Below are 16,820 nucleotides of genomic sequence, written 5' to 3'. Positions count from 1 at the left end.
CTTCCTTCCCGGCGCTGCGGTCGGCGCCCCCAGATCCTCACACCCCCCAAGGCTCCCCCGGAGCGTGCCCCGCGGCCACTCACGGCAGAGCCCCAACCCTGGGCAGGACCTCCCCGCCGCTGCGCTGCTGGCCCGGGGCATCGCAGAGCCAGAATCCATGCTCGCTTCAGTGAGCGCCGTCGGTGGGGAGGCCGAGAGGTGTGTTTTGGAAAGAACGCTTGTCTTGGCAGCTCTGGGGGGTGTACGTGGCAGAGACTGGGGGGCACTTGATCCAGGGGTGAACGGACCGCAGGCTGGGGAGGGTGAAGGGGTGGGACCTGGTGCTCTTGAGTGACAGCTCAGAACCACACGGGCTGCCTGTGACTAAGGATCCTGTTTGGTTCTGGAATGACCCAGGCCACCAAGGTTGTGAGCCCCACGTGCTACCCTGTACACTGGGCACCCTCCCAGCCCTGACCTCCACCCACAGAGGCTGCCCGTGTGCTCCAGGGTGCGTTTGGGGCCCCAGGCCGGTCAGTGTGGCAGGAAGTGTGACCCAGCCATCTCCAACATGCACCCAAGTCCTGGTCCGTCGGCCCATCTTCCAGGAGGTCTGTGGCATCCTGATCGTGATGTGGGGTCACCTACTGCAGAGGCCTGTGAGGTCATCCTTCCAGCTGTTCCCGAGTCGGGGGCGCCTCTGTGCCTTGAACACCCGTGGCAAGGACAGGGCCCTGCAGACGTGGTTACCCCTCCCACCATCCACAGCCAGCTCGGAGACCGAGCCTGCCCTAGAACCACATGGTCTCCACCAGGGTGGCCTGTGATGAACTTCAGCAAGTAAGACAGTCTGCTGGGTGTCTTCTGGGAAGGGGATTGATCTCTGAAAATGACAGGCAAGCAAGGAGAGCTTGGCGCCCTACCTCTTCCAACCTTAAATACATTTAGGTGAGGGTGTGATGTGTGGCGCTACGGCAGCCATCTTGCAACCAGGAATCCAACTTTAAAATGAAGAGCCAGTGTCCTGGGGATAGTGAAGCAGAGGCTGGGCCCAGGAGGTGATGAAACTGCTCACCCCCCAGGCCTGGTGCCCACCCAGTGCTCTGTCGTGCTGCTCCGTCTAATGGGGGTGAGAAGACAGCCAAGGCCCTCACATCTAGGCACCTGCTGTAAAGGCTCAGCTGACCACTCAGGCCTTGTGCTGCTCGTGCATTGCTGATGGGTTGTGCTCTTTCCCATCAAGTCACACCCCACCTCAGGTCTTCAGCATGGGCACCAAAGGGTGGGCACAAAGGCCCCTCCTTTCCCTGCGTTAAAGGAAACTAGACAACCCTGGAACCCAGACCCTATGACCCAGCTCTGGGCTAGGTCTTCCTGAGATCTCTCCGTGGTGAGGGGAGGGGGCAGGGGCGCTGGCTGCACTCCCTGTGGCTGCTGTGAGGGGACCCCCATCGGGGGACCCCCATGAAGGCAGGCCTAGCCGGTGTGGCCGTGGCTAGACAGGGGCGCCCCTGGGCTCTGCAGGCAGAAGCTCCTCAGGCTCCAGCTCCCACGAGCTCCCTCACATGGTGAGCCTTCGTGTGCTGCGGGCCTGACCCTGTTCTGGTGCTGGGGACCCAGCACTGAGACAATTCCTGCTCTCACAGCCTCATGAGTGGTCGGCACGTGGTCTCATGTGGTATGTCCTCTGAGGAGGTGGCCGTCCCCCCCCACCTGTCTCTGGCCAGTCCTCGCTTGCTTTCTTCCGGGGGCACTGGAGGTCGAGTGGGTAGGACTGGCTGCAGGGTTAGCTGTGGTTTCACGTGGCCGTTTCCCAGGACTGTGACCAATCGCAGCTCAGCTGTACCTGCTCTCCCCCTCCCTCGGGGTGAGAACCAGACAGGGAGTCTCGAGGCCTCCCCAGGAAGGGGGCTGTGGTCTCATGGCAAAGGCCGCCCAGTTCTCCTGGCCTTTGAAGTCTCAGGCTGGGGGCGCTGGGTCTGGGGAGGCGCAGCAATCTCAAAGGCCTCATTTATGGAGCCGTGATGACATGTAAGCTAGAGGCAGGACACTGCTTGCCCGGCGGCCAGGGAGTCCTGGGACTCACGTGACAGAGACACCAGGGTTCAGGGCAGCGATGCCAGCACTGCCCCCACCGTGGCTCTGCCTCATGGTCCTGCCCTGGGACCCTTTGCTCCCTTTGGGGTTCTCCACCAGGACGTGGGGCGCCCTGGTTCCTGTGGAGCCCAGGCGAGGCCCTTCCTTCCACGCTCCTCTACGTGGCGGGTGGGGGACTCGTGCACGGCCAGAAACAGGCAAACGGGTCCACCAGGGTGTAAAACGGTTTGGCGGAATCTACCGAAGCTGAAGGTGTGCCTCTGACCATGCGGTCCCACCCGTGTGTTACCCAGCAGCAGTGTCTGTGACAGACGGGGGCCACCCAAACGCCCACGCGACCTGCGCGTTAACGACCGCTGCGTGCGTCCGCGAGGGTGCCTCAGTGCTGAGTGAGGAAGGGTCCGGAGTCCACGCGTATCAGGTTCCAAAACAGGCAAAGTTAACCGATGGTCGGGGCCGGGAGGACACCCCGGAGGGTCTGGTGCAGTCAGTGTTTGATTGATTGGGTGCTGCATTCCCGGCTGTATTTGGATGCGGTGTGCACCAACCTGCATGTTTATGATTCGTGTACTCTCATGTACGACGCGCTTCAATAAATAGCACCAACAGAGGCAAAGGGGGAAAGGGCCGTGTGAGTCGTCAAGGGCAGGGAAGGGAGCTGACGCTGGTGAGCAGGTGCGCCCTCCCCCGTCTGCTGAGGGGCACAGGACGGACCCAAACAGGAACATCACAGCCCAGCGCCTTCAAAGCACCAGACCCTCGGCCGGCCTCTGACTTCCCCCACCCGTGAGGGGCCGGCCCTGCGGTCCATGCCCACCCCGCCCTCAGAGGAGGCTTTGTCGTCAGCACCGGGCACTCTTTAGTGACAGAGTGCTGGCTCGGCTGCGGTGACCTTTTGCAGAGGCAGTGGGGACCGTCGGGGGAGGTCTGGCAGCTCTGTCCCCGCCCCTGCCCCGGGAGGAGCTGGAGCGCAGGAAGCGGCTGGGGGTCCTTGGGGCAGGACCGCCTTCAGTCCGCGTTTAACGTGGGGCAGGCTGGTGTGTGTGCATGCGTGTGTGTGTGTGTGTGTGTGTTCCTGAGGCAGGATCCGACGGCTTCAGGGAGGAGGTGGTGGTCTTGCATCGGGCCTGGAAGAGGGCTGGAAGTCTCCGAGGCAGGTCCGGAGCGGGACCCCCGCGCCCGCGACACCTGGAGGGGAGGTGAGCTGAGCACGGCGCGGCTGGCCAGACTGCAGTGGTCTGAGCGCCAAGCTGCCGGGACAGGCCCGGATGGAGCTGCGCCATCTAGCGGCAGCCCTCACGCTGCAGCCCGGGCACACGCCCGTCGCGGTGCCGCCCTCAGGGGGAGGGCCTCTGCGGAAGACTTTAAAGGTCCTGAGGAAGGCAGGCGGTCTCGTAGGACCGAAGGTAGCAAGAGGGCTAGAAATGTCCGGATCTGGGCGACCGCGCCTCCAGGGAAGAGGGGAGGTGGACTGAGGACCAGGACAGAGACACTGAGCCCGCAAGGCTGGCAACTGGGAGCTTGGGGTCCTGGCTGGTAAGTGACGACTGGTGGAGAGGCCCGGGGCCGTGCCTGGGCCGACATTTGTCCAGCCCCGGAGGACGGAGTGTGAGGGGCCTCCCGGTGGAGCCATGAGCTGGGCGGGACCCTGAGAGCAAGGACCCCTTCCTGCTCCCTGGCAGGACGATGCCTGTGCTCGGCCCCCAGAGGCAGCTGCTGAGTCCCCTCAACTCCACGTCCCCAGCCACCCCCCGCCTCGGGCTGGCCACCAACCAGACGGGGCCCCAGTGCCTGGAGGTGTCCGTTCCCGAAGGGCTGTTCCTCAGCTTGGGGCTGGTGAGTCTCGTGGAGAACATGCTGGTGGTGGCCGCCATCATGAAGAACCGCAACCTGCACTCGCCCATGTACTACTTCATCTGCTGCCTGGCCGCGTCCGACCTGCTTGTGAGCATCAGCAACGTGCTGGAGACGGCCGTCATGCTGCTGCTGGAGGCCGGCGCCCTGGCCCCTCGGGCCGCCGTGGTGCAGCAGCTGGACGACGTCATTGATGTGCTCATCTGCAGCTCCATGGTGTCCAGCCTCTGCTTCCTGGGCGCCATCGCCGTGGACCGCTACATCTCCATCTTCTACGCCCTGCGGTACCACAGCCTCGTGACATTGCCCAGGGCGTGGCGGGTCATCGCGGCCATCTGGGTGGCCAGCATCCTCGCCAGCACCCTCTTCATCGCCTACTACAACCACGCGGCCGTCCTGCTCTGTCTCGTGAGCTTCTTCGTAGCCATGCTGGTGCTCATGGCGGTGCTGTACGTCCACATGCTGGCCCGGGCGTGCCAGCATGCCCGGGGCATTGCCCGGCTCCACAAGAGGCAGCGCTCCACCCAGCAGGGCTTTGGCCTCAAGGGCGCAGCCACCCTCACCATCCTGCTGGGCACCTTCTTCCTCTGCTGGGGCCCCTTCTTCCTCCACCTCTTGCTCATCGTCCTCTGCCCTCAACACCCCACCTGTGTCTGCATCTTCAAGAACTTCAACCTCTTCCTCACCCTCATCATCTGCAACGCCATTGTGGACCCTCTCATCTACGCCTTCCGCAGCCAGGAGCTCCGGAAGACGCTCCAAGAGGTGCTGCAGGGCTCCTGGTGAGCTGCTGGGCAGAGGGAGGAGGCGCTGTCGTGTGGCCCAAGCCCTGGGTGGCCGGGGCGGTCCCTTGGCGGAGAGGACGGGCTAGGCCATCGCTGAAGGTGTGGCTGCACAGAGCTTCCGGGGCCCGGGAGGGGAATGGCCCGAAGCTCCAGGAGGCGCTGTGGGGGATGGGTGAGGCTGGGAGACTGCGGGGCGCGGCCCCCCCGTCCACTGGGATGCGCAGGGTGGTGGCAAAAGCTGTCGGCAGCGCTGCTCCAAGGACTTTGTGACCAGCAAGGAGGAAGGCGTGGAGCCGCCGTGGAGGGTGGGGCTTCTCTCTTCCAAGGCTCAGTGGTGACCGAGAGCCAGGGCTCAGCCCATCTGTCGACACCGCACGCCCCCGGCGGACAGTGCCGGCCAACACCTGCTCTGGGTGAAGCGGGGGCCATCGGCCTGAACTGGGGACCAGTACCCAGGCTCCTGGGCCAGGAAGCAGCCTGATAATAAATTCTATGCTTGGCGCAGCCTCCTTGCCATCTGTCTTGCCTCCTTCCAGAAGCTGCTTGAAGCTTGAGGTGGAGGAGTGGGGGCGGGGCTGAGGGGGGAAGGAAGGAAGGAAGTCCCAGGAACCAGCCAGCAACCGTGGTTGGGCTGCCCAGGTGAGGAAACCACAGCCCCACCTGGGGGAGAGCGCGGGAACCTGACCACACCCACCCGATCCTGTGCCTGTGCTTTCTCTGGGGTGCAAACCCCCGCCCAGAGCAACTGGAGTAAGGGCAGCAGCTCCCCTGCCCCCAGCCACCACCATGGTGACAAGACCCCAGCACTGTCCAGGCGCCCTCAACTGCAGCAGAAGCAGGACCACAGTGACCCATGTGTGACCCTGGCCAGAACGTGGCCCTCTCTTGGCCCAGTCCTGCAGCCCCTCGTCCGTATCCCTGCCTCATCCAGCGGCAGGGTGGCCTGGAGGCTGGGGTCTGCTCTCTTCCAAGTGCTGCCCTTCTGGGAGGAGGGTCAGGGCTCCACCAGCCCTGGGGGGTGTGAGGCAAGGCCCCCCAGAAGGCCGTGAGGCTGTCCAGGGGCTACAGGGGTGTCCAAGCCCCAGGGGAGTGGGCCTCTGCGGCGGACCGTGCTGACTGATGCTGGGAGCCCTTGGGCCCTCCCTCTGCTGCAGCCCTGGGCTGAGTTCCCACCTGCTTCCTCCACAGACACAGCATACATTCGACCCCCTTCCTGGTACAGGCTCAGTGGAGGAACAGTGATGGTATCAGCCAACTCCAAGGCAGGTCTAGTAATGCCTGCAGCCCCTGCCGCCCCCTGGCCAGCCACCCGAGCCCTGTCCCGGCCAGTTCCTGCCCGCCCACCACTGGCAGCTCCAGCCCTGACTGCTGACCTCGGGGCTGGGAGCTGGTTCCCAGCAGGGCCGGCTTTTGCTGGGAGACGGGATGATGAGTCAGCCTCGAGCCGGGCACCAGAGCCCTCTGGGGATGGAGGGGGAGCTGGCCTGGCCCGATGCCACCCTGCAGGGCGGCAGGGCTGGTGATGGGTCCTGGTCAATGGGATGCAAAGCTTCTTCCTTTGCTCAACAGGGAGGCGCAGCCAGCTCCAGGGAAGAGCCAAATGCTCCCCAGGACCCCCTGAACGGGGACAGGGAGGGGCCCCAGGCGGCTGGAAGCCAACCACAGAAAGCCACATCATGGACGTGTTGTGAGGGAGGGCGTCTCTCGAGAACAAAAGGCCCATTTCTAGACTTGCCAAACTGGGGAAGCTGCAAGAGGAGAAAGAGAGGGGCGCGCACACAGCTACACCACACAAGCAGTGTGACCGCACACACAGGAACAGGTCCGCACGCTGTGGCTGAGACCCTTCCTGAGGATTTTGTTACTGAAATATCAGGAGGACTTGATGATAGGCGGTTTCACTCTAACGTCTGACCCCAGCAGACTGCTGGGCCAGTGGGTCGTCCAGCCTCTGAACTGCGTGTCCACTTCACCGCCTCCCTTCTCTCCCTTATGCGCACACCATCTCCCTACGTAGCTCCCCCAGCCCATCGAATTTCCTTAGCCTCACTTGGACCAAGACTCCAGGGGTACAGGTGACATCAGGGAGAGTGAGTCAGACAGAAACCACTGCCCTCCCCCCACCCCACCCCCAGTCAGTTCTGTGCCTGGCTTGTTTGTGTCTTTCTGACAATTCCTGACACCGATGTTCACTGAGCAGCAGCTACATGCCAGGTGCTGTGCCTGGCAGGGGTACAGAGCAGCCCCACCTGCTAGGTCCGTTTGGAATCTCATGGCAGCCCCCTGGGGAAGAAGAGGCAGGTGGCATCCCCCAGTGCAGAGAAGAACAGTGAAACTCAGAGCTGCCATAGCAACCCACCGCCCCCCTCCTGCACTCACAGCCCTTCTGACTCAGACGTTTGGGAGCCCTGCCCCATGATTTCTTTCTTCTGGAGAGAAGTCGGTGCCCGCTGCAGCCTTTTCCTGGCTACCCCACCATTAAGGGACCCGGGAAAGCTCAGAGTACCTGGTCCGCCCCTTCGCGACACAAGACAGGGAGCTGGGAGGCGTCCATGTTGGCCTTTCGGGGTGGGAAATGGGGTTGGTCCCTACACAGGTGTGGACAAGAAAGACCCTCCTCGCAAAGCCGAGGGGGGAGGCTGCCGCTGGGGTGGGATAGAGGCGGCAGCCGGGGCGGGGACCGAGGGCCAAGGGGGCTTCTATTGTCCTCCCTGGAGCTCGCCAGCCCCTCCTTTCGGGTGCGCGGTCCCCAGACCCCTGGGGCGGCGGGAGGAGGCGCTGCAGCGCGCGGTGGAGCGGGGATGCGCGGTGCTGATGCTGCAGCCCTGCCGCATTCTGCGGCGGCGTCCCCGGATTGGCCGCGCGCGATGACGCCAGGGCGGGCGCGGCGGGCGGGGCCCAGCCTATAAGAGCGGGCGGCGGGGGCGGCAGATCCTCCGCAGCCAGCCCCGGCCCCAGCGCGTCCGCCTGCGTCCCGCAGCCGCCCGCCACACGCACCGAGCATGAGGGAGATCGTGCACATCCAGGCCGGCCAGTGCGGCAACCAGATCGGGGCCAAGGTGAGGCCGCGCGCCGCCCCCCTGCGCCGGGCTCCGCACCCGGCGCGCATCCCGCGTCCCCCGCCCCCTCCTCGAGCCGGTCCCCGGGGGGAGGGAAGCAGGGAGGCGGTACGCGCAGAGCCGCACCCCGAGCCTCACTCGCCACTGCGAAGCCTAGAAGAAAAGGATGGGCTTGCCCTCGCTGCGGGCTGCCGGGACGCCGGGTCGTCCCCTCTGCCATTTCCACCCCCGCCTTTCCGCTGCCCCTACCGGGCTTACCTCGGGCCTGCGGGAGCACAGCGCAGGTCAGCCGCTAAACTCCATCCACCCGCCGCTGCAGGTGCGGGGAGGCGGGGGGGCGCTGGCTGGGCGTGGCCCTCTTCTCTGGGGTCACAATGCAGCCTCAGGCGAGATGGGTGGGGTGGGCAGGTTTGGGTGGGGCTCGCCCCGAAGCCATAATGATCCCCCCCCCGGCACGCCAGTAACTTGGCACCCTCCAAGAGTCCAGAGCCGCCCCATGCCCCCACCTAGCTTTGACCACCCTCAGCTTCCTTTTGGAAGCTGGCCGCACCCTTTTCCTTTGTTGGGGGAGGAATTGGGCCCGGACTCGGGATGACCTTGGTTGAGGACTGGACTCTCCCTCAGCGTAGCCCTGCCTGGGCAACCCCTGGCCCCTCGCCACAGGGTTGGATCAAACCCACGTAGGGACCGCGAGTCTCGGGGTCGGACGTGGGAACAAAGCCGGGGTGGGCGGGTGGGGTCGAGAGCTACTTCACCACTAGGCCCCTCCCCTCCATTGTTAGCCCACCTCACAGATGTTGGAACTGAGGCGGGAAGGGGATGGCGTCATCCCCAGCCGAACCCAGGAGGCAGGTGTCCCATCCCTAAGTCCAGAGAAGCTGTCCCTTGCCCAAGGTCACATAGCAAGTGGAGACAGAGCCTCTCCACCCTCCGGCTCTCAGTCTCTGCAAATGCCCAGCGCAGGGCTCAGGCTGGGTGGGTGCGGCCTGCTGCCCCCTGTGCTTTCCTCAGAACAATATAGGGGAGGTGGGGGGGCGGGTGGCTTTGTCAGCACCAAGGCCAGGGACCCAGAGAGGGCTGGTGTCGAGCTGGTTCCCTAAGGAGGCAGTGGGAGGAGACAGGTCCTGGAGGGGAAGGGGCCAGGAAAGGCTTCCTCTGGAGGCTGTTGCCATGGAAACCGGGCAAGAACAAAAAGCTAATCACAACAGGGCTGGGGCAGCCACGTGGCTGACATGTAAATTGCAACTTGGGCTCTAGGGTGGAGGCGCCTCACATGGGGGGGAGGGCGTAGTGGGGAGACACCCTAATCACCGAGGAGACAGCTGTGCCTGCCTGAGGAAGGGGCTGGGGGAGGGGAGGCCTGGGGGACCAAGGCCTCAAATTAAATCAGGGCTCTGGGGGCTGTCACTGACAGCTGCCCTGGACGGGCAGAAGGGGCCATGGGCTCATTAATGTGGTCACAGGGGCCAGGCCTGCCCTGAGCATCTGCTCCTCCGAGAGTCAGGGGTCACTGAAGGGAAGCAGGGCAGCCTGAGTCCCACCATGAGCCTGGGGGAGTGGTGATCCTGTCACGGGGCTTCCTTCTATGGCTGGACCGGCACTGATCAGGCAAACGCAGGTTCATGCCCAGCTGCAGCCCCCATGGGTGGAGGGCAGGGCAGAGGCAGCGGCCCGAGTGCTGGACAGTGGCCTCCGCAGAGATTTTTTTCCTGCTTCAAGTGCAGTGGCCCTTGGGTTTGCTCATTACTTTTTATTCATTTTGGCTTAATTTCCTTAACTCTTGTTTGTTTTTAAAACGAATATCTGATCCTTTTCAACAATGCAAAAGAGAGAGTGGTGGATTTGGGGGGGAGGGGGATCGTTTCTTCCTTTTCAACCGCTGCCCTTTGCAGTGACCAATGGAAGCAGTCGAGTGGTTTCCTTCCGGCCTCCCAGCCCTGGAAAATCTCCAGAACCAAACTGGACGCGCTCACAGCGTGTGTGGGGATTTGCCTGCCCCGGCACCCAGCACCTGCCCTGTGGACAGGCATGCGTTCCTTGGCCATTTTTGTTTCCAGCTTCCGTACTGGTTGTGACCTCCTGGTGGAGGGAGAGCAAACTTCTCGCCCATCACCAGCAAGCAGTAGCTGACTGGGGTGGGCAAGAGGGGCTGCTTCCCCTGCTTGGGGGCGGGCCGCCCGCTCGGGAGAGGGCCTGGCTGCGGGTGGGGATGGGAGTGGAAGTTATGGAGGGAGGTCAGGGCGATCGGGGCCAGGAGAGAGCAGGGCTCTCCTGAGAGGTGACATGACGGCATTTATGACTCGTGACGATGACCACTACGTGTTGGGCGCTGCACTTCTCGAGGCTGCGGTGGGATTGGGTGTCGCCCTTCCCCAAGGATAAAAAAAACGCCTGGGATGGACAGAGCAGGAGTTTGAATCTAGGCCTGTGTGGACACATCAGGATGGGCAGGGAGACCCCAGCTCCCACAGTGGGGCGAAGAGTCTGAGGACCCCACCCTCCGCCCCTAGGGGGCAGGGCCGTCCCGGAGCCTTTGTCTGCGCCCAGCCTCTGGGCCGCTGGGCGGGGTCTCGGAAGGGCGGGGCCTGGCCCTGACAACCAATGGGAAGAGGAATTTCCTGGTTTCCGCACCCCACCCCCACCCCCGCCCCTCCCAGTTGGGTCCAGCTTAACCCCCCCCAGTCGGCCAGCCCTCCCTCCCGGGAGCCACTGCACCCCTCTTGCCTTGGGCTCCTGCGCGCGCCCCGCCACCTCCCCCGCCCACGAGCGTAGGCGCCGCAAAGGTCAGTACCACGGACAGCGCCGCGGCGCACGCCCCCAGCTCGAGACAAAACCATGGGGTCTGAAATAGGAGCCCTGGCCTGGACCCTGGGGTCCGCGCGCCACCTGGCAGTTTTCTCATCTGTAGTGATGATCATAATTATTCTTTAATTTATAAAATAGTATTTTGTTATTTATTAAATGTTATATGATCTGTATATATAATATATTCTAAGTTTTATTATTTTAAATCACAATTCGTATTTGTTTTAACTACAAAAGCAATTATTAACGTATTCTCCTTCTAAAAAGTTGAAACATTGCAGATAAGGCTAAAGTGCCCATGTAAGCACCTCGCCCCTCTCCGTCCCTCTCTTCAGGCAGGACAAGTTATTTTCCACTATTCTAGTCCATCTTCTGTGCATAAGCACCTATGTATAAAAAATCTAGCATCTGCTGTGAGATTCTTGCTTTTACTCTGTATGTCATTGCAATGTGCCTTTTCCCCTAAGGGTGTGCCTTGGAGATCTGCTCATACCAGTGGTGATCTCTTATTGCAACACAATATTCCAAAGTATATTGATTTTTTTTCAAGTATCTTTTATTTTATTTATCAGTGAATATGACTTTACAAATTTAACTAATATCTAAGGCCTTTTAATTTTGTGAGGCCAACATTTGCTGACTGCTTTTATGTGTCAGGCCTTGAGTTGACCACTTGAAGTGGGTATCATATTATGTCCACTTTACAGATGAGAAAACGGAGGTCCTGAGAGGTGGAGTCACTGGCACACACTGGCCAGTGCTGGGGTCTGCACTCACTCTGGTCTGCTGCCTCCTGGAAGCCTATGCATGTCATAGAGCGGTCCAGAGAACTTTCCATAGATGTGTTGGTGGCTCGGTGGCTGAGTCACTCTCTCCCCCTCCCACACTTGCCATCTCAAGCTCATCCCTTCTCTACAGGGGCTGTGGGTATCTCTGAAGCCAGAGGTCTGGGGTGTCCCAGGGCTGTGGGAACCAAGGCCCCCGGCTCACACTGTCCTGAGGAGGGCATGGGGAACCCAGCAGTGGGAGGAAGCTCTGATCAGGCCCTGAATGCCTCAGTGACACCTCTAATTACAGCGGTAATGCACACTTAATGCAGAAAAAAAGAAGAAAACTTACCAATGACAAAAACACACAAAGGAGGAAGAAGTCCAGCTCCCGCCCTTGCTGAGAGCTGACCTCTGATAACAGTCTCTCTGGGTGAAATGCCAAGATCCTTCTGTACATTTTATAATAATGACAGTTCATACTTCTCAGGTTTAAAAATGTTTTTATTTTTAACTAATCTTTTTTTTTTTTTGAGAAGTTAACATGTGCACGTGACAAAAATTCCAAAAGAACCAAACGGTGTGCAGTGCCAAAGCCTCTCCCCCAGCCCCGGACCGCTCTCAGGCACGGCTGCCTCCCCCAGCCCCGGACCGCTCTCAGGCACGGCTGCCTCCCCCAGCCCCGGACCGCTCTCAGGCACGGCTGCCGGGAGCAGATTTTTTTTTTTTTTTTTTTTTTTTTTTTCGGGAGCAGATTTTTGAATGTCTGCCAGAGACATCTATATATAGATACGCATGTGAAAACTGATTTCTAACTGCTTTTCTCACTGAGCAGTCTTTTCCTGAGCACATGACCCATGTGTAGAGGCCCTTTGCTTCTTGGGGCCTTCACACCCGTTCTTCTGAGTCACCCCAACCCTGAGGGGCAAAGGGGAGGGGCACTGGTAAGTCACACGGTGTGTGACCACGATCTCCGGCCTGCATGGGCAGCTGTGCTCTGAGACAGCCTGGAAGTGCCCCTGGGGCGAGCACGGAGCACTGCGCAGCCCCCCCTTCGCCCAGGGCGGTGTCTTTGCCTGCTAATAACCCCACACGGCACTCACCATTCACAGGCCCTGTGCAGAGTAACTTGCTCTATTCTCACGACAACCTGGCTTCAGCATCAGGCCCACTGAACAGGTGAGGCCACTGAGGCACAGAGAACCTCCAGGACCCGCCCAAGGTCACGCAGCTGGGAAGGGGTGGTCCTGCCCTGCCCCAGTCCTGAGAGAAGCGCGGTAGGTTCCTGCCCAGGGCGAGCAGGGCAGGAGGCCGTGGGGAGAGTGAGCCCTTGAAGCTGGGGCTGTGCCGTCTCAGCTTGGACAGGCTGGGTAACCCCAGGCAAGTGACTCCCCACTCAGGCCCCTGTGGTTCCTGTCGGCTGAGGCTGCTGGCGTGCTGGACGCTGCCAGGCCCCGTCACTGGACATCTTTGCCTCGACACCGAGGGGCACGTGTATCCTGGACCCTGTCTCCAGCACTTACCTTCTCTGTGCTTCAGCTTTCTCATCTGAAAGGAGGGAATTAAAAACGAAACACCCCAAGAGGGTGTTTATTACTCATGGAGAAGTAGACTCCCCAAGGCCCCTGGTCACCAAGGGCAGAGCTGGGTCTGGGGACCCGGGTCTGTGTCAGCTGAGCCCCGAACCACGCTGAAGGCTCTGGTCTCCATGGACATGCATATTTATTATGACAATTTTCTTACAGATGACACAGCTAGGGGTTCTTTTTCAAAGTCACTCAAAGGGACTAGTGCAGGCTTTGGGTCCAAGCCCCTAATTTCGTACCAGGGCTTCAAGGCTACGGGAGGGAAGGGGCCTGGTGGGGGTCACAACCACTACTGACCCCTCCGTTCCCCCTGCAGTTCTGGGAGGTCATCAGCGACGAGCACGGGATAGACCCCAGTGGCAATTATGTAGGGGACTCGGACCTGCAGCTGGAGCGCATCAGCGTCTACTACAACGAGGCCTCTTGTGAGCCCCCATCCTGGACCAAGGGGTGGGGTGGGGGGGACCTTGACTGCTGGGTCCCAGCATCTCTGCCTTCCTTTCGGTTGGCTGGCAGGTGCAACCAGAGACTCACAGAATAAAGACAGGGGATCCTAATAACCCTAGCGAGATTCAAATGTGTTTAATGGCCATGAGACACACGCACAGTCCGGTGGAATGGCCAGGGCTGGGCAGGGTCCCAAAGGCCCCTTCAGGAGGCCCATGGGAGGGTCCAGAGCAGGGGTTACCTGGAGGGGTCGGGCAGGGGCTACTCAGCAACTGGTGCGAAATGGTGTCTTTAGTGAACTGGCAAAATATTAACCTGCCCACGTAGACGTGGGATTTGGTCCTGGCTGTCCGAATGTCAACCATGACTCCCTTTTCACACATGGCTCCTGCCTCTCTGACCCCAGAGTCTGAGCTCTTAGGGTGAGAGCATGAGGCTGGCAGTCTGGGGCAGGACTTAGAGGGAAGGAGGGGCGCCTAGCTTCTGTGACCCATGTAACCCACCCCTCTGCCCTCAGCTCACAAGTATGTGCCTCGGGCCATCCTGGTGGACCTGGAGCCTGGAACCATGGACAGCGTCCGGTCTGGGGCCTTTGGGCACCTCTTCAGGCCTGACAACTTCATCTTCGGTAAGTTTCCCCTGCCCCAGCCTCTCCTGGTGGACCCCACTGCTGGCAAACCCAGATCAACAGAAACAAGGGCAGAGTCACCCCTGCCTGTGACCCTGCAGAGCAGACCTGATCTCCCCAATCTGCAGCTTGGGACAGAGTCCCAGAGAAAGGGTTCTGTGCAAGGAACAGAAACCACTTGTGATTTCAAGCAGAACGATGTGTGCAACAGAGGCTTGAGCTCACAGGATCCTTAGAGAGATGGGGGTGGGGGCGGGGTAGGGGGCAGCAGCAGTGCCTCCAGAGGATACCGGCTCACGAGCACGCGACGTTGCTGTGGTCAGGTCAGCTGTCCTCACACCCTTGAGTCTGGTGGCAGGGCCCTGGGTGCTCACACGGTGACAGGAGGAAGGCCACAGCCCACTTCCACCCCCCAGCGCTCAGCACCCCAACTCGTGGGCATGAGCCTCCTCCCGACCCCGGGCTGTGAGGGGTGCTGGGGCTGCAGTTTACCCTTCCAGCACAGCCGGCCAGAGGGTGGGTGGCCTGGAGGGGAGGGATGATCGACTCCCCACACAGTGTGGCTGGGAGGGGTTGAGAAGGTGCGGGAAGCCCCGCTTCATGGAGGGTAAACAGGCACAGGGCTGCGTCCGCGGCTGCCGTCAGGCAGGCACTGGAGGTCTGACCCCGTCCGTGTCCCCCTGTCCCTGTCCCAGGTCAGAGTGGGGCCGGCAACAACTGGGCCAAGGGCCACTACACGGAGGGTGCCGAGCTGGTGGACTCGGTCCTGGACGTGGTGCGGAAGGAGTGTGAGAATTGCGACTGCCTGCAGGGCTTCCAGCTGACCCACTCGCTGGGGGGCGGCACGGGCTCGGGCATGGGCACCCTGCTCATCAGCAAGGTCCGCGAGGAGTACCCCGACCGCATCATGAACACCTTCAGCGTGGTGCCCTCGCCTAAGGTGTCGGACACGGTGGTCGAGCCCTACAACGCCACGCTGTCCATCCACCAGCTGGTGGAGAACACGGACGAGACCTACTGCATCGACAACGAGGCGCTGTACGACATCTGCTTCCGCACTCTCAAGCTGGCCACGCCCACCTACGGGGACCTCAACCACCTGGTGTCGGCCACCATGAGCGGGGTCACCACCTCCCTGCGCTTCCCGGGCCAGCTCAACGCCGACCTGCGCAAGCTGGCCGTGAACATGGTGCCCTTCCCGCGCCTGCACTTCTTCATGCCCGGCTTCGCCCCGCTCACCGCCCGCGGCAGCCAGCAGTACCGCGCGCTGACGGTGCCCGAGCTCACCCAGCAGATGTTTGACGCCAAGAACATGATGGCGGCCTGCGACCCCCGCCACGGGCGCTACCTGACCGTGGCCACTGTCTTCCGGGGCCGCATGTCCATGAAGGAGGTGGACGAGCAGATGCTGGCCATCCAGAGCAAGAACAGCAGCTACTTTGTCGAGTGGATCCCCAACAACGTGAAGGTGGCCGTGTGCGACATCCCGCCCCGCGGGCTCAAGATGTCCTCCACCTTCATCGGCAACAGCACGGCCATCCAGGAGCTGTTCAAGCGCATCTCGGAGCAGTTCACAGCCATGTTCCGCCGCAAGGCCTTCCTGCACTGGTACACGGGCGAGGGCATGGACGAGATGGAGTTCACCGAGGCCGAGAGCAACATGAACGACCTGGTGTCCGAGTACCAGCAGTACCAGGACGCCACGGCCGAGGAGGAGGGGGAGATGTATGAAGATGATGACGAGGAATCCGAGGCGCAGGGCCCCAAGTGAAGTGGCTGAGGGGTGGGACGCGGCCGCGGCCAGGACCGACAGGTCTGTCCCCTGAGCCATGTAGCCACTGACACACCCCTGCCCTTTCCCCCACCAGGCCCTGTCATGTCACCCTAGGGCTCCCAAGTGTGTGTCCTTTAGTACTTACAGCATCCCCGCCCCGTGTGAGTCTTCTCCGCTGTCTTCCGCCATAGGTCAAATCCATTTTGCGTGGCCCGTTTGTCTCTCTGCTTTATCATCAGCTCCAGGCCTGATGTTTTATGGTTTGGTTCGTTTTTTTTACTGGTTTGTGTTTATATCTTGGGGGGATACTTAATAAATTTATTGCTGTCGGATACCCGTGCCTGGTGCTGGAGAGTTCTTCTTATTCTGGAAAGTTGGGGCCAGAGGGGTTAGGAGGGGCAGACAGGGAGGCCGGGTGGCGGGGGCAGGACAGAGCATCATCGTCTCCCAGTGGGGGCTGACGTGGGCCTGTGCTTGGAACCTGCAGCTGTCCCAAGGTGCAGCCCCTGGCAGGGGAGCTCCTGGCGGTGGTGCTGGAGAAGGTGGCCATGGCTGCAGGAGGCCCAGGCGTGCTCTCAGGCGACCCGGCACAAGCCCCAGTCCCCTCCAGGGTGACTCGTGCCGCACAGTTTTCCTCTGGCTTATCCGGGTGCTAGACGTTAGAGGCAGGCAGCCGAGACCCAAAGGGGAGTCAGGAAGGGGGGACCTTGAGGACTCCCCCGGAAAATGTGGTGTGCTGGAGGGCTGGGGCTTGAGCCCTGGGGAAGGGCGGGTCTGGTCAGCGAGTTGTGGGCACAGCACCCCGCGCAGCCGGGCCGGGAGCGAAGTTCTGGCCCACGCGCCCCCTGGCGGTCGTTTCCTGTGGCCGCAGGGCGCCCAGGGTCCCGCTGGAAGGGGAAACCTGGCCGCCCCCTCCTCGTATAGGGAGAGAAGTGGAATCCCAGAGGCGCTGCCTGCCCGGGGCCTAGGTGAGCCCGTGCAGAGCTGGACGGGCCCAGACCCTCTGCCCTCGGCCTCCCCACACCCCACCCCTCGAAGC

General features: G+C 61.6%; 1 protein-coding gene across 1 annotated transcript; it reads left to right on the top strand.

Annotated features, from left to right (window-relative positions):
- Nucleotides 1-109: 109 nt before the first annotated feature.
- LOC113627355 (tubulin beta-3 chain) lies at nt 110-16,118 on the top strand. Its single transcript, XM_027119894.1, has 7 exons — nt 110-4,712; nt 4,954-5,013; nt 7,469-7,575; nt 7,647-7,774; nt 13,249-13,357; nt 13,897-14,007; nt 14,703-16,118. Exons 1-7 carry the CDS (start codon nt 3,763-3,765, stop codon nt 15,776-15,778), a joined length of 2,541 nt encoding a protein of 846 aa, XP_026975695.1. The 5' UTR covers nt 110-3,762; the 3' UTR covers nt 15,779-16,118.
- Nucleotides 16,119-16,820: the final 702 nt, after the last annotated feature.

This window comes from Aethalodelphis obliquidens, unplaced genomic scaffold (genome assembly GCF_003676395.1).
Source record: "Aethalodelphis obliquidens isolate GAN/ISIS:26980383/991018 unplaced genomic scaffold, ASM367639v1 scaffold20, whole genome shotgun sequence".
Classification (NCBI taxonomy): Eukaryota; Metazoa; Chordata; class Mammalia; order Artiodactyla; family Delphinidae; genus Aethalodelphis; species Aethalodelphis obliquidens.
This window is presented reverse-complemented; position numbering and strand designations above follow the sequence as displayed.